The sequence below is a fragment of the Corvus cornix genome, chromosome 12 (assembly GCF_000738735.6).
Source record: "Corvus cornix cornix isolate S_Up_H32 chromosome 12, ASM73873v5, whole genome shotgun sequence".
In the NCBI taxonomy this organism is placed as follows: Eukaryota; Metazoa; Chordata; class Aves; order Passeriformes; family Corvidae; genus Corvus; species Corvus cornix.
The window spans coordinates 20,098,394-20,121,334 of record NC_046342.1 but is presented as its reverse complement, the minus strand read 5'-3'; the positions used below and the strand labels follow the sequence as shown (position 1 = coordinate 20,121,334).

At 48.5% G+C, this 22,941-nt stretch overlaps 1 protein-coding gene across 3 annotated transcripts in view; it reads right to left on the bottom strand.

Moving 5' to 3' along the window:
- Positions 1-345: 345 nt before the first annotated feature.
- The window catches only part of GRM7 (glutamate metabotropic receptor 7), a 206,588-nt gene continuing 183,992 nt past the window's right edge, over positions 346-22,941 (bottom strand). For 2 of the 3 annotated variants that reach the window (XM_039558869.1, XM_039558871.1), the window contains 3 exons: positions 20,873-21,119; positions 15,993-16,085; positions 346-1,502 (listed from right to left, as the gene is read on the bottom strand). In XM_039558869.1, coding sequence (XP_039414803.1) covers positions 16,015-16,085; positions 20,873-21,119 — 318 coding nt within the window. In that variant the 3' untranslated portion in view covers positions 346-1,502; positions 15,993-16,014. The remainder of the gene's footprint in view (positions 1,503-15,992; positions 16,086-20,872; positions 21,120-22,941) is intronic. The other variant, XM_039558870.1, reaches the window with a different exon arrangement.

Here is a 22,941-nt window from a genome sequence, read left to right as displayed (position 1 = left end):
CCTGGCAGATTGACTCTGATTAATTGCTCGCTTAATTACCTTCTGGTGTGCTGTTGAACGTAATGTCCTTCAAAGGCATCAGAAGTCTCAGCAGTTGACAGCAGCTTTGGAGATATCAAACACAGACAGGAGGTTGGCACTGTGGGACTCCAACTTGGCTTTTGGGGTTGTTACAGATCTTTAAAAGTGCCTTTCAAGCACTTTTTCCCCCTGCAATCAGCTGCCAGCTCCTCCAGGACTTTCTCCAGACCTGCTCCTTGTGCACAAGCCCCTCTGTGCTGGGTTTTTGGATGTCTGACAATGTCATGAAATAAATGTTAAGTCACAAGGGGGAAGGGGGAGGGAACAACTGAAAAAATATATTTATTGGAGTAAATAAAAAAAAGTTAACCAAAATCCTTTATTGATACATTCTTGGATAATACCACAGGATTGAGAGAATGGAAAGGGAGGGAGGAGGTTGCGGCAAAGATTGGTTTCACTAAATTGGCACATAAGCAGCAAGATTAACGAAATTACTTATTACAAACAGTATAAAACATACATGCTTCTGTAAGTCCTTATCACACTGGTCAATCATGGTGGGGCATCAACAAAGAAAAACCTCAAGACATGTAAAAGCCATATTCTTTCCTCCAAATATCATAAGAATCATTGAAATTATTGCAAAATAGTCATATACCTTAAAGAAAAGAACAAAATAGAACACAAATACAAATATCAAACATAAATTATTAACATGTACCATAAAATACATTACTGGCATGCATTCCAAAGATCAAGACCTCTACTAAAACTCAGCAAAAATCCTTCCTGCTTCCTCTGCAGCCCATCGGAGGTGTGAAGGGGGGGGGGACAAACTTCGCCAGCACAGTTTTTGGTCTTTAAACTCTTTTTTTTTGTTTGTTTGTTTGTTTAGTTAAAAAAAATAAGGTGTATGGATTGCAGTGATACAAGAGTAATAATACAAGTCATGTACACAGGTCTCAGATCCTCAGTTGTCAGTTGGTTTGAGAAGTGCCGAGAGCACAGGGCCTCAATGAAACCGTGCATCCAAAAAACAAACAGTGACCTCGGAACAACATGGATGGCAATATGCAAAAATCCTCACAAACTGTACAGAGAGTTCAAAAACTTGCCGTCTGGAAGTACATAGAAAGACAGAATTAGCCCCTTAGAGTCCAGAGCAGCCGAGTGCAGCCGGCCCGGGGAGCCGCTCCTGTGGCGCGGCCATGGCGGCCCCAAGGCCGGAGCGGCTCCGAGGCCGCGGCCAGGCCAGCGCCGTCCGGAGCTGGGAGCGATGGAGGAGATCCCAGGAGCAGCCTGGAGCACGGGGCTCCTCTCGCCTCCCGCGGCCCCGCCGTGCCCCGGTCCCCCGGGAGGGCCCCCCGTGTGGGGAGCTCAGCGAGGCAGGCGGGCTCCGGGCCTGGCCCGCGCCCCACGGCGGCTGGGCCTAGATCACCAGGTTGTTGTAGCTCACGTACTTCTTTTTGCAGCAGGGCCTGCAAGAGAAGCGGACAGAGGTCAGAGCCTGCGGGCCGAGCCCTTCCGTGGGGCTGCTCCGGAGGCACCGGGAATGGGGACACGCAGGCGGCTCCTGGCCCCGAGCTCCTGCCCGCAGGACTCCGGGCAGGCGGCTCCCAGGCCAGCCCAAGCTCCAGCTCCAGCTCTGACTATCAACAAAATTAGCACAGATTGATTTTGTCAGGCTCCCGCAGTCTGGGTGACTGCATTGCCGAGGCACCACAACCAGATCCTATTAAGATTTCTTTTTTTTATAAAAACAGTGACACTTCCTCCAACTTCTTAAATCTCCCGGGCTAAACTTGGCTTTTCTCACGGATAAAGTGATCCTTATTCAAGTTTTGTGACTTCTGAGAATTTTTCAATATGGGGATGAAGGTACCAGCTTTCCTAATTATGACCTTCAAATCCAATCTGTTTGCAAACAGAAGGAAATCAAACCAGTCAGAACTTTATGAGTGCTGCTACACATGCCCATCAGGAAAAACTGCAAATATTTGCAGCTGAACACAGAGCAAAATGTTCTGCAGTACTTCGGCAACACTGACAGATCCAGGACACAGAATCATGGAATATCCTGAGCTAGAAGGGACCCACAGGGATCATTGATCCAGCTCCTGGCCCTGCACAGACACCCCAACAATCCCACCCTGGGCATCCCTGGGAGTGGTATCCAAACACTCCTGGAGCTCTGGCAGCCTCAGGCCGTGGCCATTCCCCGGGGAGACTGGGCAGTGCTCCACAGAGACCAAAAAAAAGAGCCTGGATTTACAGTTTGCTAAAGCACTGAAATCTAAATCCCACAGTTTCTGAGAGAATTTGGCATAACTTAAGCAGTTTGCTGAATATTTCCAGCCTGCTAAGCTGGGGCAGACTCCACTCACACTTTGGATGATGTTTTTAACGTGGTGTGTTTCATTTTGAAACTTTCTCAGGAAGATTTAAGAGACACTACAGAGGGAGAGGCAAGACCAACAATTGGATTTGTTCTGCAAATCTGCTTTTCAAACTTCATTGGGTTTGGGCATCCCAGGGCTCCTCTCAGTCCCTCTGCAGAACCACACCCAGACAGGACATGGAGCTCTACCCGCCCCCGGAGCATCCCTCCCAGAGCTCTGTGTCCCCCAAGCATCCCCCAGATCTCTGCCAGCCCCTGAACATCCCCCTGGATCTCTGCCAGTCCTGTAATCATCCTCTCACCTCAGAGACTACACACAGCTCCCTCTGCTCCCCACCCAGGCTGTGGTGTCCCCCTGGGGGTGTCCCCCGGCCAGCACTGTCACCAGCACTGTCACTGAGATCACTGCTGGTTTTTCAGAAACACTTGCTCTGCCCTCCCTCAGCAATTCAGACCATTCAGAGTACAGCCACAGAGTGCAGCCCAGTATCAATATTTCCCATGGTGTTCACTGTGTCACTGACAAAGAAAGGATTTTAGTCCCAGGTATTTCCAAGATGGGCATGTAAGGACCCCGTGCATAACTGCAGCCCTTTGCAGTATTATCCTGAAACCCCCATTAACTTCTCTTGGACACGAAGGTGTCCAGCATCTGCCAGGATAAAATTCATTATCTTTCAAGGCTACACTACAAATATCCAATAAACTGGGGAATGCTATTAACCGCTGAAGAAGGGTAAAATGAGCCTGGGAAAAAAAAATGTCATCATGGAACAGGTTGCAAAGTAATTCCATGTATTATTCTGTGATGTACTTCAGCTTTGCCCATTACATGCTCCAATTTCAAAGAGCAGCAGCGTTCCTATGACAGAGATTTAGATGCTCCCACTGTGGGTTCAGATCATGTCATCCCTCCAGTGCCTCCCAGGTACCACTGGGGCTCTCAGCAAAACCAGTCATTTTGCTGATGAGTTTTCTCACCAGTTCAGCCACAGTATTCCTTTCTCATTTCCAACAGGACAAGGACCCACTGGTGACGTATGGATTGAGCCAAGGAATGCTGTGGATAAGGTGTACCTGGATGGGCTCTGAGACAGTGACACAATCCTTGGCAAGGCTCTGCCTCACCAGGATAATGTAGTTGACAAAAGCATCATCCATAATTCAGATAAAATGATCAATAAAACCCTGTGGTTATTTTTGGAGAGGAAAAACAGCCTTCCTTGTTTAAAGGCTGTTAGGCCAGGGGGGATCATGTCCCCTGATGGTTGCTGGCGCTCTTCCCCACTCTGCTCCTGCACTAACTCCAGCATCTGCAGCCCAGCCTCTGTGCAACTTCGAGACACATTCCAGTCTTGGAGAGTTCAGGAGAGACACCGTCTACCTCGATAATGAATCTCTCCTGAGTCACAGCTCATCATTATCATTGGCAATTAGCACCAGGTATGGATTTGATTTTCCTCAAAGAAATTAATTTACATGAAAATGGGGGACGCTAATGAAACATCAGCGTTACCAGGCTTTGCCAAGCTTTAATCCATGAGACACGAGCATTCCCTGCTCTTTACACGGGAAGCAGATACAGATCTCACACTCTCTGCTGCTGTTCTGCTAAAGGGTGACGGCTCCCCGACAGTGAACACAGATTGGCCTCTTGCAAACCACATATACATGTTAATTAATATACATCATGTTAATTAATATACATATAATTATGTCAGCCTCAGCTGGCCACTGATTTAGATGTGCTGGCAGCGAGCCAAGAGCAGCATCTGCAGTGCCGGGCCATTGCCTGTGCCCAGGGGGACACGGACCTGCTGCATCTGCGCCCCTTCCTCAGCTCCGGGTGAAGCACCACGCCAAGGGGCCGCGGGAGGAACGGGCTCTCGGTTTTGGGTACCAAATTCGGTGTGGAAAGGAAGCATCCCGGCCCCAGCCTGCCTGTTTGCAAGTAAAGGTGCTCCGGAGGCATTTGCACCGTGTAACTTGCTCAGAAAAAAAGGGGACTTTTCAAAAGAGCCTTAAGCACCTTAAAAAGAGGTTTCCTATCGCAGTGAGAGATAAGCGTCCTTTTCTGCTAATTTTCCACTAATTAGTGGTGAAGAGTGACAATGCCAACAGGAGATGAGTACGAGGGACACCTGAGGAATACAGACTGTTGACACAGGCAGGACCTCTGCACCGTCTCCAGTTCAGTCCAGGCACAATAATTCATTCCTTTCCAGCAGTGGGGGGAAGTGAGAGCCTACACCCATCCCCTTCCAGAAGTGAGTAACAGGATGGGAAACAGCTGCACCTCTGTGCCAACAACACATTAAAAACAAATACACAGAAGCAAAAATCCTCTTTGGATTTATAAGTTTCATCACTTGACTGGTTTTCATTATCTTGAGCACAGGTCACAAAGAAAGGAGCTCCCACAGCACCCCAGAGCAAGGCAGAGCTGTCAATACTGACTCAGAGCGAGATGTAATCACTTGCACTTCAATTTTATGCACATTTGTAACCTCTTCCATGCTTAAAGAGAAAAGATTTACAGTGCAAGAAATGAATTTTATTGCAGCCCCCAGGCATCTCAAGCTATCAAATGTATGAAACATCATCTCAGTATTCCCAGCTCCGAGCAGGGATGGACATGGGCATGGCTCTGAGCCTGGAACCCCTGCTCTGATTCCCTCTGCAGTCACTGTGGCAGATAATTCTTAGCTCCTCTCTTTCATTTCTTTAATTCTGGCTTAGCAACCCATATCATTTGTGCCAGGCAGAGCAGAGGCTGATTATTAAATCCTACTTCTAGTCCATCTAAAATCAAAATGGAGCTTTGTGGCTTCTCCTCCATCTCTGCCAGAAAGACAGAGCTATCCCCATGCTCTGCTGCCTTTAAATTGGGGAATTTAGATGAGAGTGAGATGAAAGCAACAGGCCTAAATGATTCTACATGCTTGCCCAAACCCCAACAAATGGAATGAAGCTTGCAGAAAATAATTTTAAATTTGGTATCTAAATGTAAATGGATTGTTCTTTCACATTTTGACATCTCTCTGTTGTGCTACCACAGTGTTCTGGCACCTTATCAGGTCTCTCAGTGCCTGCATTGTACAAAGCCACTTCACTGCCCACGCTGGTGGGTGCCTCCAGCCTGGACCCCGTGGCTTTGATGCAGATGAGCAATGGAATGTCCTCTTTTAATAACAGAATGTGAATATATGAAATAACAAATATAACATTAGGAAAAGTGTGTTCCTCCCTAATTGCTTTGCAGCCTTCTCTCCTCATAAATTATATCATCTTCAGCTGTCACTCTTGGTGCAGCAGCACAGCCAGTGCCTGGGCACTGGGGACAGCTGGGAATAGCGGTGGCATTCCGGGTGTGGGAGATGCCTCAGCAGATCCCAGAGAGCACCAGGGCGGGGCAAGGTGCTAAAAACATTTCTGCTCTTTCCTGATTTCAGATTTTCTAGGACACAACTGGTCAGGTGGCAGCTGGTGACGAGCTGGACAGGCTCTGGATGTGCCAGCCACAGGACATGCTCAGGTGACACAGTGCTCAGGTGACACCATCATAGAATCACTGAACTTGGAAAAGTCCTCCAACATCATCGAGTCTACCCCTTTCCCCAGCCCTGCCAAGGCCACCACTCCCCCATGCCCCCAAGTGCCACATCCACACGCCTTTTAAATCCTTCCAGGGATGGGGACTCCACCCCTGCCCTGGGCAGCTGTCCCAGGGCTGGACAGCCCTTGCCACGGAGAAATTTTCTCTAAGATCCAACCTAAAGCTTCCCTCGTGCAAGTCAAGGCTGTTTCCTCTTGTCCTGTGACAAACCGTCTCTGGCCATCCCTACATCCCTTCTGATGGACACGGCCCTTTAGGTTCTCCAGCAGGATAACTGGATGGATTGTCCTTAGGAATCACTGAAAATCCCAAAGGTGGCTGACACCTCAGGTGGGGCCATGTGGGCACATTTTGACCTGGCATAGGCACATAATACACATCATGCACATAATAAATACACACAACACAGTGCTTGCTGTTGGAAATCCACTGAGCTGCCACAAAAATGTCAAATGCTGCAAAAGATGAAACCAAAGCAGCCTCCCCCACATGCCCAGACACGGATTTGAGGGGACAAGGCCAGGTTTTCTGTCGACTCAGCTCAGCTGATGTGAGCAGGGTGCCAGGAGGAGATGTCCAGCCAGGCTGTCCAGTCCCACCCCAACACCACTCCGGTGCCTCTGCTCCCCATCTGCAGAGCACTGGTAACATCTGTGAGCTCCTGCTCCAGAGGGGCCCAGGAGGTGACACCAGCACCCAGAGCTCACCAGTGAGTGATGAATGTCAGGAGAGCACCAGAACAGAGAGCTAGAGCATCCTGCTCTGTACACCCTGGATAGCCTGGACACGCCTGGCTCACCTCAGGAGCTCAGAATGCAATTAAATAATGAAACTGTTACTTCAGCTCATTAGAATAATGATGTTTATGCATATGCATGCAAATACTGTGCTCAGAGCAGGGCTGGGCAGATGCTGCAGGTGTATTTTCATCCAAAGAGCCCTCTCCTCTCTGTCACTTCACACAGCTTCCACTCCTAAATTCCTCACATTCTATCCAGGGCTCCATTTTACCTTCAGAGCTCCCTTATTATTATTATCCCTTTTAGACACGGCTGTTTCCCCTGCCTGTCACACGGCCCCTGAGCACACCCAGCCTGCAGAGCACAGCAAGTGAGTGGCAGCACCCTCGAAGTGAGCCCTGAACTCAGGGTGCTGCCAGAACCCCGCACAGAGCAGCACCGGGCCAAGGAGCAATTACAAATATTCAATACCCCGGGTTCCTTTAATGAGCACTGCTTTGAAGTTCCCAGAAGGATTTAATGGGAAGGAAGAGTCCGACCTCGCCGGTTCCCCAGAGCATGTGGGGGTTTGAAGCCAATTTTTCTTTCAAAAGTCTGTTTTAGCTTTAAAAGCTTTCAAGCAGTAGCAGCTATCGGGGTGTGTGTTTTTAATTCCTCAGGTTTGGTTATGATGCTCTTTCTGTGAGAACTGGGAATGTATCCGAGAGGAAGAGTAATAAAAGCAGTTCTTGGATAAGATAATGGCATAATAATAGCATCAATTCAGGTCAAAGTGGCAATGATCTGACCCTCTTAGAGCTTAAGACAGCGTGGGAGGGTTTGAGTACATAGAGTAAGTGTTTGCTTTGGTGTCCTGCAAATGTGTTGGACTGAGCCCAAGCTGCTGGTGAACTTCTCTCTCCAGAGAAGGAACCCAGAGCTCAGATAACACAGGGACAGCAATTCTATCAGACACACGCCTGCACTGCAGCACAGAGCCAGACAACTCTGACTTTGTTTCCAGTAGATTAATTCCCATTCATTCTGGTGAAGCAGCCTTTCCCCCAGTGAATCCCAGAAAGGATGGAATCATCATCTCCGTCACCCCAGAAGCCACAGAATGATGTCAAGGTTATTCTGTGCAGTCCCTGTGCATGAGGCACCTCTTTGGAAAGAGGAAAGAAGAAGGAATGGACTGTTGGAAAGCTGGGCATGTTTTCCTCTTGTGTACAGATAAATAATGGACTTGGGCTCACACACAGAGCTCTGGCAGGGGGGGACAGAGAGAGCTGCTGTGCTGGAAAGCTTTTCCTCATGGCACAGGGTAACCATTACACTTCCCTAACACTGCTCCGTGGACAGCAAATTTAAGCTGTCTACAAAGACAAGTAAGAAAAAATCCTATGGAACACAGCACAAAACATGCACTTCCTATTTTCAGGAGAGAGCAATGGTGAACTGCCAGTTAACTCCAGCTCTCCAGCCTGGAGAGGGATTGCAACCCACTGAAATGCCACTGAACTCCTGCTCGAGACAAGGGCACCTGGGGATTTCAGCTCTGCCAGCCCTGAAAATTTACAGAAAACCATAAACCAGAAAGTTAATGACTTCTTATGATGCTTCTATAACGATTTCCCTCGTGGATACAGGGAGCACTTTGGGTTTGTCATGGTTTTCCATCACTGGGCAGTAAGCTCAGACCCTGGGGGCAGCTGCCCTTCCCGGGCAAAACACATGCCTGAGGAATGTTAGCAAACTCCAATGGCCTCTAGCAGGAGACATCCCCGTGGCAAGGGCAAAAGGCAGTGCTGGAGGCAATCTGCTCCTTCGCAACATAGACTTGTACCTGTATGAATTGTCACGAGCTGTAACCAGGGATGGGGGACATGCTGGGATATCCCTAAAAGCTGGGCTGTGAGAGTGCTCCCTGGAGAGAGGTGGCACTCAGCACATGTGCTCCACTTACAGAGGCCAGTGACAGCTCTGTGTACACAAACACTGCACATCATTTATCTCCTGCCTCCGAGCTGCTCGCGCCAATACCTCTGTCAGCCTCAATAAGCTCCTCCTGATAAGCTGCAGAGATGATCCAAAGTGCCTGTGGTGACAGACTCTGCTCCCAGCTCCCCAGGGCTGGGCTGAGGGATCAGCTCCACCAGCCACCCCTCGGCTTTGAGGAGTTATTGGAGTGGGACCTCCAAAGACCAATCCAGAGATGAACCTCCCCACCTGAACCACCAAAATAAATGCGACTTTCAGTCATAGAACAGAGCCAGGTTGTTTGCAGCCTGAAAGATCATCAGGGTTTTGCCAGAAAGAGAACTGTGGGATTGAGATTTTGAGTCAGGAAATAAGACTGTAATAGGGAAGGATTAGTTGTACCCTTCCATATAAAAGCTAAAATCAGCAAAGTATGGCACTGCTGAAGAACATCAATCTCAAGCACGTTTGGCTGCATCCTTTTCCTATCTCCATCTCCTCCTTGTCTGCTTTGCAGATAAAAACTTCTGCGTCAGGTGAAGCTTGAGAGTATCTGCCCCACCAGGATCAGAGGATGCACAGCAGGAAGGCTTATCAACACCTCCAGCAGTGAAGGATTGCAGAGGGGCACAGGCAGAGCTGTGTTTGTGCTCTGGCAGTGGGACGTGGTCAGGGAGTGGGGGACAGAAGTCCTGCTCTGAGTGGAGGAGGATGTGAGGATGGAACCAGTTCTCAGGGGACAAGGGAGTCACTGTACAACCCTCACACCCATCCATCCCCAGAGTGTCACCTGCACCAGCTTCACATGGAGCTGGAGAAATGCACAGGATCTTAGGAAATGTGTTTCCAAATGTTTATGAGATTATGGCAGGGAAGAAACAAACCCAACTCATATTCCTTAATTGGAGCTGGCGGTACAGAAAACCTGCTAATTCCAACTCCATTTCTACTGCTTCTGTGTGAATGCCATGGGCTGGAAAGATAACAAATGGGGGCAAATTATTTTCACGTGCTTAAAACAAAGTAATTAACAGCACTTTGGTTATCTTACCTGGAAAGCCAGGCTCTGCAGAGAGCTGTTAGAGCCAAGTGTGAAAACAGTTTGCATGAAACATAATTAAAATTATGACCTGAGTGATGGCTTCAACATCCCCAAGGAGGCCTGGAGTCAGAGCTGTTGGAAAACAATTCACCTCTGCCTCCTGACTGTGTTGCTGAACTGGTTCCAGAATGTCCCCAGTGCCTTGTCCCCAGCCCCTGGGCCCGGCGGGGGCTCCGTGGCTGCCCTGCCCTCCCAGCCCTGCTGTGACCTGTTCCAGCACATCTCTCCAGCCTTTATTTCTCCTGCCTTCCTGGGAGGTGTTGCAGGCCTCACAGGGAAGAATTCCTTGTCAATATCCCACCTAACCCTGCCCTCTGGCAGTGGGAAGCTATTCCCCATTCCCCTTGTCCTGTCCCTCCAGCCCCTGGAAATATTCTCTCTCCACCTTTCTTGTCAGCCCCTTCAGGCACCAGGAGGCCACAGTTATGTCCCCCTGAAGCTTCTCTTCAGCACTCCCAATTCTCCAAACCTTTCCATGGTTATACAGCAATCACACAAGCAATATTTTCTTACTCACACCCAGGAACTCCTCTCCCTTCCTGCCAGCTGGCTTGCTCCAACTCCTTGGCAAAGACTTGCAAGTAACAAACATCTTAACAGGAAAATCAAGCATGTTCATGAGGTGCAAAGAGACTCAATTCACTGGAAAATGTATTCCTGGTGTACAACTCTGTTACACAGTGTCTGACAAAATTACACTCTGAGCTGCACTGTTAAACAGCCCAATTTTGCTGCAATCAACATTTAATTTTTTAGCAGAAAGTCTTGATTTCAAATAGCCTGGAAATGTTTAACAGCTGATATTAATAAGACCCCAGATTTATTGCAGGGCTCTTTATCCCAGGGACATGATAAGCATCGTGACAAAGTGGTGTGACTATGGCAACTCTTACCTTTTTTATTTCTTTTTCCCCTGAACAGCAAGAACAGGCACCTCACTGGATGCAGTGCCAGACTGCTCCCAGGTGAGAGCCAGAGCCCTGGGTCACTGAGGGGAAACTCAGCCGAACCTCAGATCCCAGCACCGGGCTGCCTTTCTTGCCTCTTATGTGTCTCCACAGTGTGTTTCGTGGGCATTTACATGTATTTGACCTAATTGCCTTCCTTGTTTTTTCATTTTTCTCTATGGGTAGAAAACAACCCCCTGCCTTTGCTCCCTGCTGTCAGACAGAGTCCAAGCCAAACAATCTCAGCCTGAAGTCGAAACACCTCTTTTCAAGACCAAAAGGATGCTCTCCTCTAATGAATCCCATACCGCACTGGGAGACCCCACATTTCCTTCCCTGAAGGCAGTAAAGAGAAACGAACCCCCTGTGATGTTTTCCAGAGGCCCTGGGTGTGACAGCAGTGCCTGTCAGAGAGGAGCACCCAGAAAGCCCAATTTCTGATGGGCCATTGCTTTGATTTGCTGCTGCTTCCTGGGCCTCAAAAGCCAAACAAACCCAGGTCCCTGCACAAATATATTCTCTGTTTGCTCTCTGTGACAACACAGACCAACATCTCCCTCATTTCCAATGTGATTTTCTGCCAGTGACAGAGCAGAGCTGTGCTCCCACCCTCCCCAGCCCATCAGCACCTCATTTCCCAGAGCTGCTGGGATTTTCTATGGTTTGTTTCCCACAAGGTGACAAAAACCATCAAGGTTTGGACAGCATCACCAAAGACACACAATGAGGCAGGAACGGAGATTTTTTTGCTGTTCTTACAAAATCTGAGCAGTTTTCTCTCTCCATCCTTGCAATCATGTCCACCAAAAACTGCCTGGATTCGTGTCTTTGAGAAATTAATTTTGCTGCAATATTGCTTGGGTTTTGTTCTCCTGGCCTTTTCACTCCATCATTACTACAATTTCCTTTTTGAACTCACTTGCCAAATTTTCAACAGATTTGTGAACAAAAAGGGTGCTTCCAGCCCCCGGTTCTGCTGCTGCTGGGAACTCTGCAGCTGTGAGCTGTTCCCTAAAGACTGAATTCCAGCGATTTCAGGGACTTCAGGGGAATGAAGGGGAGGATGTGAAGTTTGATTTCCTACAGCTCCTTCCCTGAGTCATGTCCCCAACGGGGAGAAGGATGTGAGTGAGTGCTGTAAGAGCCCCCAGCAGGGAGCTGAGAACAGCATGGGGTGAGCACTGATATTTGCCCTGCCTGGGAGAAAGGGAGCCATTACAAATATATGGAAGATAAGAGAGCCAAAAGCCGTGTCTTTTCCCTGATACTACAATTTATAAATTTGACAGAATCTCCCGGAAAGGATGTAAGGAGTGATAAATTAGTCAAAGGGAGAACTCAGAGCTACTGAGAGTTTGCTTAGCAAAAAAGTGAGAGGGACTGGTCCATGAGGTGTAACTGTATCTGCTCACTCCTCGTCCAAATTTCCCAGGAAAAAAGATCACATAAGAAGACAGAAAAAAAGTAATGAACGATCAATACTTACACACTAATTAATCCTAATTTGTGCTCACAGACATCCATCTACTACCCAGCTTTTAATAGCCAAGGCACTTCTAGCTGTGTGTTTTTATTCACACATCAAACTCGAAGGCGATGGTTTAAGTGCCCTCAGAATTTCAATTTTTAAAAAGGAAAGAGTCTGACACTTCCCTGCATATTTACAAGTCTCGTATTGTGTAAGTCATGGAAGGTGTGAGACAGTCTGCAAATAATTAATAGGGGAGCAGGCAATTATATGAATGTACCATCAAAAGTAATTACTTTTAGATGTAAAAAAGAAAGTAACACAACCCCCAAGTGTTCAGACAGGAGGGAAGGTTCTCTCCGAGGGCTGGAGCCCCTCTGCTCTGGAGCCAGGCTGGGAGAGCTGGGGGTGCTCACCTGGAGAGGAGAAGGCTCCAGGGCCTAAAGGGGCTCCAGGAGAGCTGGAGAGGGACTGGGGACAAAGGCTGGAAGGACAGGACACAAGGAATGGCTTCCCACTGCCAGAGGGCAGGGCTGGATCGGATATTGGGAAGGAATTTCTGGATGGGAGAGTGGTGAGGCCCTGGCACAGGGTGCCCAGAGAAGCTGTGGCTGCCCCTGGATCCCTGGAAGTGTCCAGGGCCAGGATGCACCACCGTGCAATACTTTTAAAATAAGCACATCACCATTAGAAGGAATTTGGGATGTTTAGTTTTCCAGTCAGCCATTCCAGAATCAAAACAGATGCAGTGAAGCGCTGTCAAAGTCTTTCCATTATCATTCTCATTTCTTAGCAGCCTTCACTGAACAGAAAATCCCTCAAGTGAGGTTAAACACAGAGTATTTTCTCAGGATGAAACTGGCCAGATTTAAAACAAAAATGACACTTCAATCTAGCAAATAATTATTCCTTAGCACACACTGGAGGCGTGATGAGCTACAGAGCATCTCACAACTCAGACCCAGAGCCTTCAAAGAGCTGCCTGTCGCCAGGGCTGCTCATGGCCTGGGGCACCCTGGGCTCCCAGGGCTGTGAGCAGGAGGAGAACAGGCACGGAAAATCCTTGGTATTAGGGGGTACCTGAACTATTTCCCTCTTCCAACACCAGCCCCAGATCAGTTTGAAACCATGTCATGACTCCTATCACAACAGCTTCATTACGGAGTACTTATGTAATTGCATTTATATTCCAGGGAAGCTGTGCCCAAGGCAGGCAGTGACTCCACACGTGGTGCTGCACATGCTGCAGACTGTGCCAGCCCCTGGCAATCACCTGGAGTTCCCCTGCATGCAGATCGAGCCAGGAGTGCCTCATGGAGCCACGCAGCCCCTCTGGGAGCAGCACCCTGTGCCCAGCCAGGAAGGGAGCTCCTGCCTCGGGCTGGCTCCCAATGCCACTGGAATCAGCACTCCCGGGGTGTCCATGTCCAGCCAGCCTCCCCAAACCCTGCAGACAGCCACTGGCCCATCCAAATCCATCCAGGAAGCACTGGAGATGCACTCCCTGCCCAAAGCAGCGCCCCAGGCCAGCTTCGGGACACCCAACGCAGAGGAATGCAGAGGCCAAGCCAAGGCCAGGACAGGGAGCTGCTCCTCCGTGTGCCCTCAGCCCTGGCAGCCACAGCCCAGCCCAGGTGGGGAGGTGCAAAGTGCTGCAGACCTTCCTGCAGTGCCAGCTGTGACCCTGCAGCTCTGCAGAAGCCTCAGATGTTCCTTTGCCTTGCTCTCTGATGGACAATTTCTTCCACAAAGAGTTTTTCAAGCCTTGTATTTTCATCAGCCTCAGGAGCAGAGAAGCCCTATTTGTCACTCGCAGGAAACAATTTAAAGCATTACAAACACATTTCTCTGTGCATCACAAGCAGAAATTGATACAGTCAAGTCAGGGCTCAGCTCTGTGTTCATTCCTACTACAAACACCTTACCAGCAAAACAAGTGTCAATTTACAGCCGGGCTGATGTTTTCCTGCTATCCCTGCTTTGTTTTTAATAAACTGCATTGTTTCATGCTGCTTTTTGTTTTGTATTCCTGGGAGAACAAATCAAAACAGCAACCAGGGCTCCAGGAGCCAGGGCTCCAGCAGCCAGCCCAGATGGAGCAGGAACACTGGGGCAGAGATGGAAAACAACCTGGAGCAGAGGAGCACTGGCAGGACCAGGAAAAGCCCATCCCTGGCTGTAGCATTTTCACAGCTTTTCTGGGCCAAATTTTAAAATCTGCTTAAAGAATCTGAGTGGCCAATTGCTTTTTATAGGACTTAGATGACATTTGTGTGCCTTTGCGGACAGCAATTCCTTGTATTATTTCCATTATTACACAGAAAAAAAATATTCCAGAATCGGTGTGAGCTCCCAATTATTTTAAATTTTTTGTGGCATTAAAAAAAAATTTAGTTTTATTAAAAGAAATATTTCTCCTGAGATTTAAGTGTCTTCCATCTCTCTCTTTCTCATTTCCTTCCTTTAAAAATTTCATCTTCACACAGCTGCCCTTTCCTGTCTCCTTTTTCATTTGCAGTAATACTTTGAGTGGCCCCTTCTCCTCGCCTGCTTTGTTCTATTTCCCTGCAGCCCAGCCCTTCCCGCCTCCAGCTCTTGGGTGCTCCGGGTCATCCCGGGGTTCATGGAGAGCTTCATGCCTTCAATCGGCCTTTCTGCCTGAGCTGGGAGTTGGCATAATGGCCCTGATTCAAATACAATAAAAACCAATTTGAGCACTCAGCGAGGACTGAACTGATGCTGGAGCTGGGGCAATTTACACCAGCCAGAGATATCTGTAATTTTTTTCCCTGTGACTCAGAGACTCAATTCAAGCAACATTCCTACCTTTGCTGATAGAAGTTCTCGCCTATTAAGGACCAGCTAAACATTCGGAAGGCTGAATACAGTGATTTTTCCAGCCCCCAGTGCAGAGCACCACAGGAACCAGGTCAGGTACAACCTTTTGTACCTGGGCAAAGTCCCCTGAGCACACACGGAATTGTGAGAAATACTTATTAATGGTTGGTAATCACTTCTCTCCGGTATCAAAGGCTTCCTCCCTCTCATTGCCCTAGGAAAGCAGGAATTCCTGGCCGATGCAGTCACGAATACCAAAGGAGCTCACCCATCACCAGATCACCACGAGGCAGCCACGACACCCAGGAAAAGCCAGCCCACAAAATTGTTCACTCATGGTTCCACGGAGTCAGTGGGCACTGGGCTGCCCATGGGGAGAAGAAGCTTTTCCAAACTCTTTGGAGCCATTTATAGTTTTGGAGTAGGGAGGGTTGATCACATTTTGGCAAACGTTATCTCTTTGCTGCCAGGCAAACCTCTGGGTAGAGGTGCTGGGGATGACTCAGAAAACACTTTGTTAGTTGTCAGATGTGGTGGCCAGAATTAACTTTTGATCATTTGTTTGTTCTTTTTTAAGCAAATATCTCCATCCTCAAAGGCTTTATCGGGATCCACCTCCAGTGGTGGGAAGCAGGAGAGCCCTCAGAGCTGGTGCTCAGGGATTCCAGCACAGGCACTGGAACCACCCATGTCAGGGGTCTCCCCTTTCCCGGGCAAACCCTCCCATGGCAGCCTTTGGCAATGGGTTTGTGACCGATTTTTAAGTGAGATATTTGTTTTAGCACAGCTGCACTAATGAACATTCCTCATATAGTTATGTATATAATAGTAAATCATAATAATCACCGTCATCATAATCATAATTTGAGAATAAAATAATAAAAGCTCGATTTTCCTTACCTTTTTGGAAAGCAGGCAAAAGCTACACAGTAGGTGGAAGAGTGTACCAAGTAACAGACTTTTGAACACTCTTTCTTACTGGTGGTATGGAGTCTACAGGGAAAGTAAATACATTGTATGTAGGATAGGTCTGGGCACCAGAACACTCACAGCCTGCCCTGCCGTGAGGCCCTGCCGTTCATCTGACTCAGAGTGGGGCACTGCAAAGCTGAGAGGCACCAGCACAGGAAATCAGCTCTGGTCAGCACCAAATGAACCAGGTCACAGAGCTCAGGTACCTCCAACCACGGGAGCAGCAGCTCACAGAAGAGCAGGGCTGGCTGAGCAGACTTTTCCTTCCTCTCCCCTGAACCAACACGGGGATATTTTGGCTGTAGTTTCAGACCCCCCCATCCCTGCTCAGCCACAGAGTCACTCACAGGTTCCTTGGCATCATCAGCAGCCATTTTAGTACTTTGGATGGAGATATTCTTTCCTCAGGAAGGTGGAAGAGGCCCCATGAGCTCAGTGACATTGGGGGAGAAGAGGGAGGATGAGGAGGGATGGACACACAGACACAGCACGGGAGGATGAGGAGGGATGGACACACAGACACAGCACAGGAGCAGTTGCAGTCTGAGGCAGGAGATGTTTGTGATCCACCACCCAGATCCCCGTGGGACCCACGCAGTCAGTGCCCACTCTCGTGGCTGGAGGGAAGTGAGGATGGACATGCAGTGCCCTGGCTGCCGTTGGCATGGAGAGGGGCTGGCAGCACACGGGAAAGCACCACAGGGAGCACAGGGAACATGGACACAGTGCCTGGGGTGTTCCCTAGGAAAACTCAAGCAGCTGCCAGGGAAGTTCCACTTCCTTGCTAAAAGGGGAAGTGTCCAAGGCCAGGTCGGATGGGGCTTGGAGCAACCTGGGCTAGTGGAAGGTCAAAGGTCCCTCCCAGCCCAACCATTCTGTGGCTCCATGAAAGCAAACACTGAGAGGACCCAGCCCTCAGGAGGCATCACCTCCTCATCACCACACAACCACACTGCTGATTGCCTGATTTCCTGTCACTCTGTTGGGGAGAGCCAAGAATTAAAACAAGCTGCTTGGGAAAAGGAGTAATTACATGTAAATCTCAATATAAGTTAAGTATGGGTTGGAGGTTCCAACATTCCTCTCCCAGTCTGACACTGCTCTTGCAGCAGAAACTCGAGCAGACAGCCCAGCAGGGCACTCACTGCCTGCTTCACCTCAGGCTCCATGAGAAACATCTTCCCAGCCAGTGTGAAATTCACCCAAAGACACACAAGAGCACAACAAACTGATCCCAGGGATGTGAGCTGCTGTGCACCAAATCCTGCTGATCCCAACCGTGCACTAGCAGGGAAAGCCGTGCAGTGAGTGACAGCAGGCACATGCCAGATGGCAAACAGGAGTGATTAAGAGAGTTTTCCTAAATAGAATGGAAAGCTTGGCCTTAATATATCCCATTCAGCATGAAAGCCCTCCCACGGTGTGGCTGGGGAGCTCAGCTCCTCGTGAAACTTCTGATTTCCCAGAGATCCCGAGGAAATGTGTAACACAGTGAGTCCCTGCTCCCCTGAGGGGTGGGAGATGAGGTCACTGCATTTCAAGTGATTCTCCTCTCATGTTAATCAGTGTCCTCTTTTAGACTCACCCCAAACCCCCAGTGTTTGAGCCCAGCTCTCCCAAGTGCTCTGCACATTTTCTTCTGAGCCTAAATTCCAGCAGATTGCCCCAGAGCTGTGTGCAGTGGCTCCACAGGACGAGGATCACCTGCTCCTGGGAAGCTGCTCACAGAGTTCACAGACTTCCAGCCTGACATGCACATCCTCAGTTCATTACCACAGAAGGGTTTGGGTGGGAAGGAATTCAAGCCCATCCAGTGCCACCCCTGCCAGGGGCAGGGACACCTCCCACTGTCCCAGGCTGCTCCAAGCCCCAGTGTCCAACCTGGCCTGGGACACTGCCAGGGATCCAGGGGCAGCCCCAGCTGCTCTGTTCTTTTAAAGCTCTACTAAAGCATGGAGATTCTTTCAAGGCTATTTCTCTGTAAAAGCACCCACATTCTGCTTTTGGTTTGACTGTGGCCTGTGAGTAGGACAGGCCATAAATCTGGGCTCAGTCCCCAAACTTCCAGTGTTTGGAGGTACATGGATCCTGTGCTGGTGCTCCCTGGGTCTCGGGAGATATGAAACACTCATGGCTTTCCAACAGAAATGGCAACTCCAGCATCCAGAAGCTGAGCAAGCAACAGCAGCAGCCCTGTGAGACACAGTAGAAAATCAAACTGGAAACCCCAACTGTACTTGCACACCCTGAGAGCTGAGCCAGCACCTGAATTCGCTCTGTGCTGTGCTGATTTTGATCCTCCCCAGGAATTTCCCCTGCTCCTGCCTCCCTGAGCTCCACAGGAGCCTGGCATGGATCCAACAACCAAACCCTGTGCCCTGGTCAGAGCCCTGGGGGGACCAGGCACCCCCTGCCCCACAGCCAGAGGCCACCAGGGCGCATCAGAGGGGAGCAAAGCCAATTTTGCAAAGAAATACTGAAAACACATTCTTTGGTTTTCTTTTGAAAGAAGATATTTGAAATTTTTAAAAAATTGTTCCAAGATGCGTCCAGGGTGATTTGTAATTCACATTTCCTATTTTCTGATTGGTAAAACTCTGGAAAATTCCCTATTCACAATATAAAATATTTTTAAAGTGAAATTGCTATAAAAACTTCAAACCCATTTTTATATATGGACACCATACTCAAAATTTTACTGAAAACTATGTTTGAGGACTTTTGCTTGGATGTTGAGACTTTTTTTTTAAGCTCACTAGTTCAATTTTCATTTTTTTCCACCTAAAAATGGAACTGTAAAAAACTTCTATTCAACAGAATATTCAAACTTTAAAAAAAGAAACTCAGTTCAGGTGTTCAAGGAATTACTTTTATACACATTCATGAACGATGCCTTATCAGGGGGTTGATCAATAACCTAATCAACGCTACAGGACAGTAACTGCAGCACTTACACTGGGACTAATGTACCCAAAACCTTTTAAGTACAGCAGAAGTTTATTTCATTTGATTTTCTAATAATTTTTATGAACACACAGACCTGGGGAGTGAACGAGCAGTGCTAGGTGCAGCTGAGACTATGAACAGATGGAACTCTATATAAACAGTGCAAATGTTTTTAAAAATCGGTATTTCACAAACCATAAAAGAAAAGGTAAAAGCCCAGTACTTGGTTTATAAACCAGAAACTCAGAGATTGCACATTTCCTAACAAATACATTTATGTGCTCTAAAATCCCACTCAGTGAAGGCTCAAGGCAAAAGTGGCACATCTGGGCAAGCCAGGGGCCTCTGCCCCTTGTGCCTCTTAAAAACATATTCTGGTCTATAGCCCTGGACTAAAAATGGGGTGTTTGACCAGAAACATGGGGGCTAGGTGGGCAGTATTTATTTTTAGCAAAAATATTTCCTTCCCAAAGAAAAATCTGGCTGTTCTTTGGTGGGAGGGGAAAACATTCTCAGAAGCCTGAAACCAGCAATAAGAGGCAGCACAGGAGAATGAGACCAGGAGGGGACCCAGGGGAGGGAAGGCCCCAGGCTGGGCTTCCCACAGGGAACACTGCAGCATCACAGCTTGGGTGGTTTTCCCTTTGTTCAAATCTTGGGATGAGATTTTTAGATTTTGGATTTTGTGGGGGAGAAACTAATTTCAGCTTAGTTGATCCCAACAGTGATTAGTGAAGTCCACCAGCAACACATTCCCCTGCCCTGGCCCAGCTGGCTTTCAAATTCTCTTTTCCTTCCTTCCCTTCCTGAAATTTGCCGTGGCAGAGGGCCCTGAGTGTCACTGGGCAACACCCCAGTGCAGGAATTCCATTTGTGTCCTCCTGCACTCAGGCTCTGTCCAATACCGCTGGAAGAGGCCTAATACAGTCCTTCATTTGTGAGAACCATTCCCTCCCTGTCTCATGTCAGAATCCCAGTCCAGCCTCCAAAGACAAATTTAGTTTTTCCAGTTGCAATGTATTTTGTACACCTGCATGATCAGACATCAGAGAAAAATCCTGCAGGGGTGAGCAGGGGAGGGAAAGTGCTGTGTCAGGGATTTGCTGCCTGTTCCCACTCTGACAGCAGAGCTGCTGCTCTGAGGCAGAAATTCCAGCAGCAGTGAACAGACAAGAAGTGGCAGGGATTCCAGCAGCAAAGGGGTGAGCGGAGCACGGGCAGGGAAAGGGCATTTCTCCGCATTCAGATCTGGTTTCTCACAAAAACTGCAGACATGCCCAAACCTTTGCAGTGTGCTGCGAGTTGTGCAGCTGTCTCCTTCCTCAGCTCCTTCCAGATTCAAATGCAAATCAAATTTGATGGCCTCAGTCTGTAATTTCGTGCTGTGCTATCCTCTGCTATGCACATTAAGGAAACTAGAAGTGTCTTTGCCATCTATTTTCCTTTTAAATCGGTGGCAAGATTTGCATTAAGACCAGATAAAATCCCTAAATGGGAATCTTCAGGGATTGTGAGATTTTTGCAAATCAACTTTGCAAGAATCAGGATGAAAACTCGGGTTAGCAGAGTTTTTGGTGCTTGTCTGGGAACCTGTCCCTGCCAGGGCCAGCTGGACACGGGCTGCAGGGTTCTGTGCCCAGGGATGTGCTGATCCCTCACCCACAGAGAGAAAGCAGGGGGAGCACGAGTTACTCACAGCTCCCAAACACTTCATGAGGCGCTGCTGCCAAACGGCACAGCTCAAAACTTGGAGATAAAAATAGAGACTTTAAAAACACACGAGAGCTGAAAACCCTGTGATGGAGCAGAGCAAGCAGGGTGGAGGCCCGGGCCGGTGGGTGCTGCAGAGCCCCAGTACTCACTGTTGGGGTCCACGTTCTCGCAGAGCTCGGTCTTGGCCTCGCCGTTGGGGCGGTCGCTGGGCTTGTGGGACAGCCGCGAGGACATTGTGGCCGCCGTCACCACGGCCTTGAAGCTGCGCTTGCGCTTCTGCACGTTGAGCTCAGGGTGGAAGATGATGATGTAAACCTTGGGCATGTAGAGCATCCCCAGCGCCACCGACGCGCTCAGGTTCATGGAGATGGTGAGCGTGGTGGTTTGGATGTAGAGCTACGGGACAACAGAGACAGGTTACACACCAGGGGCCAGGGAGGCTGCAGCGCTTCAAACATAAACACCCACTGTGAAGTGATTTTGAACCACTTTGCATGTGTTGCACACCACAGGCCTGGCTGGGCTGCAGCACTTCACACACAAACACCCATTTTACACTGATTTTTAACCAGTTTGCAGTGAAGATGTGCGAGCTGAGACCTTTGCACTGCAGCCACCGTGATGTTCCACACCAATCCCCTGCCTGATCCACCAACAGCCTCAGTGCTGGAGACTTTCGGTGGCCTTAACACAATTCCCACAGCAAGTTATGGCACAGCTTTTGTTCATTTATTTAAAGAGTGCAGATCAGATTTGGATTGAAATAATTCTGATATAAATTAAGGTTTAGCTGAGCTGTAAGTTATAGAAGAGAAACTATAATAATACAGGTTAGTAGAAATTTCTGACTTAAAAACATTGAGGAAGGTGGGATTTTCTTGTTTTTACTGCACTTTAATTCTTTACAATTCACTGAAATAACTTTGCAGAGGGTACACAATGATTTCTGTGCTCGTGACATTCAGCTGTGCTCAGTATTGCGAAAAAATATTTTCAAGTCAGACAACAGGTACTGAGATGAGTGTTCAAAGAAACCACAGGGATTAAAAAATGTACTCTGCAAATATACAGGGGTAGAAAAGCCTTTTTTACCCCTTTTTTTTTTTAACTGTCTTTTCAGAGGACACACGTAACAGATAAACCAGAACAATTGTCACGACTTAAGAGGATTCAGCACAATTAAAAGGCACAGAGACAGCACAATACATGTGTGAGGGAGCTGAAGAGGCAGCAGCATCTCTGCAGATCCTCTTCAGAAATTAAATATACAGGAAATCCAGAGAGATGGGAAAATCATCACGCACTGAGGCTGGTTGCTTCAGAACACTACTTCCTCTTCTCCTCCCATTCAGCGCTCATCAGTCTGAACTTCTGATGGAAGAACCCTGAGAACAACACAAATGTCTCCAGGCTTGCCCTCACGGCGTCCTAAAGCCACCTCTGGGGGAGCTTTCAGAGCCTCCGCAGCAAACCCCTGCCAACCAAACCGCTGCCATCGTCCCCAGAGCACTCGGAGTGCCCTGCCCCTGTGCTGCTGTCCCTGCAGGTGGCCCAGCGAGGTGGCCCCAGACCTCTGTTACTGCCGCTTATGCATTTAATGAGGGGCGTTCTGCACCAGCGCCAGAGCCTCCCCAGGCACCGCTGCAGCCAGAGGTGCTCCATGGGCTGCCCCAGTGGGAGCTCCTGCCTTGCTGGGAGCTGCCTCACCCTGGGCATCCTTTGATCCAACGCTTTCCCCTTAATCCTGGGCTGCTGCAAAGGCTGCACCCAGCAGCCCAGCGGTGCCTCAGGTATTCATTTTAATTTTTCCTGCTCGGAAGGGGTTGAAGGTGAAATGATTATTTAATCAAAGGGGTCTTTGCAGCACCTCCCCAGCCGAGTTCCCACCTTGCAAACGCTGATGGGAGATAAAAGGCAAGGGAGAAAAGAGCGTTTGTAGAACAAGGAGGGATGAGTGACACACAAAGCTTCTCATGACAAATGGGAGCAGTGTAAAGATAAGGGAAACTAATAGATATGCTTATTATGCAGAGTCTCAGTTTTATGTGTTTTATCTCTGCTTTGTGGTTTTACCAGCCAGACATAAAAATGCAGTTTACGTGAAACTATTTCATTTCTTATTTCACTTCTTCTGATAAATTCTCTGGAAGACTTTAGATGAATGCAAATGGATGACTTAAAGTACAAAGGATCAGATTTAACTGACAATGGGACTCTA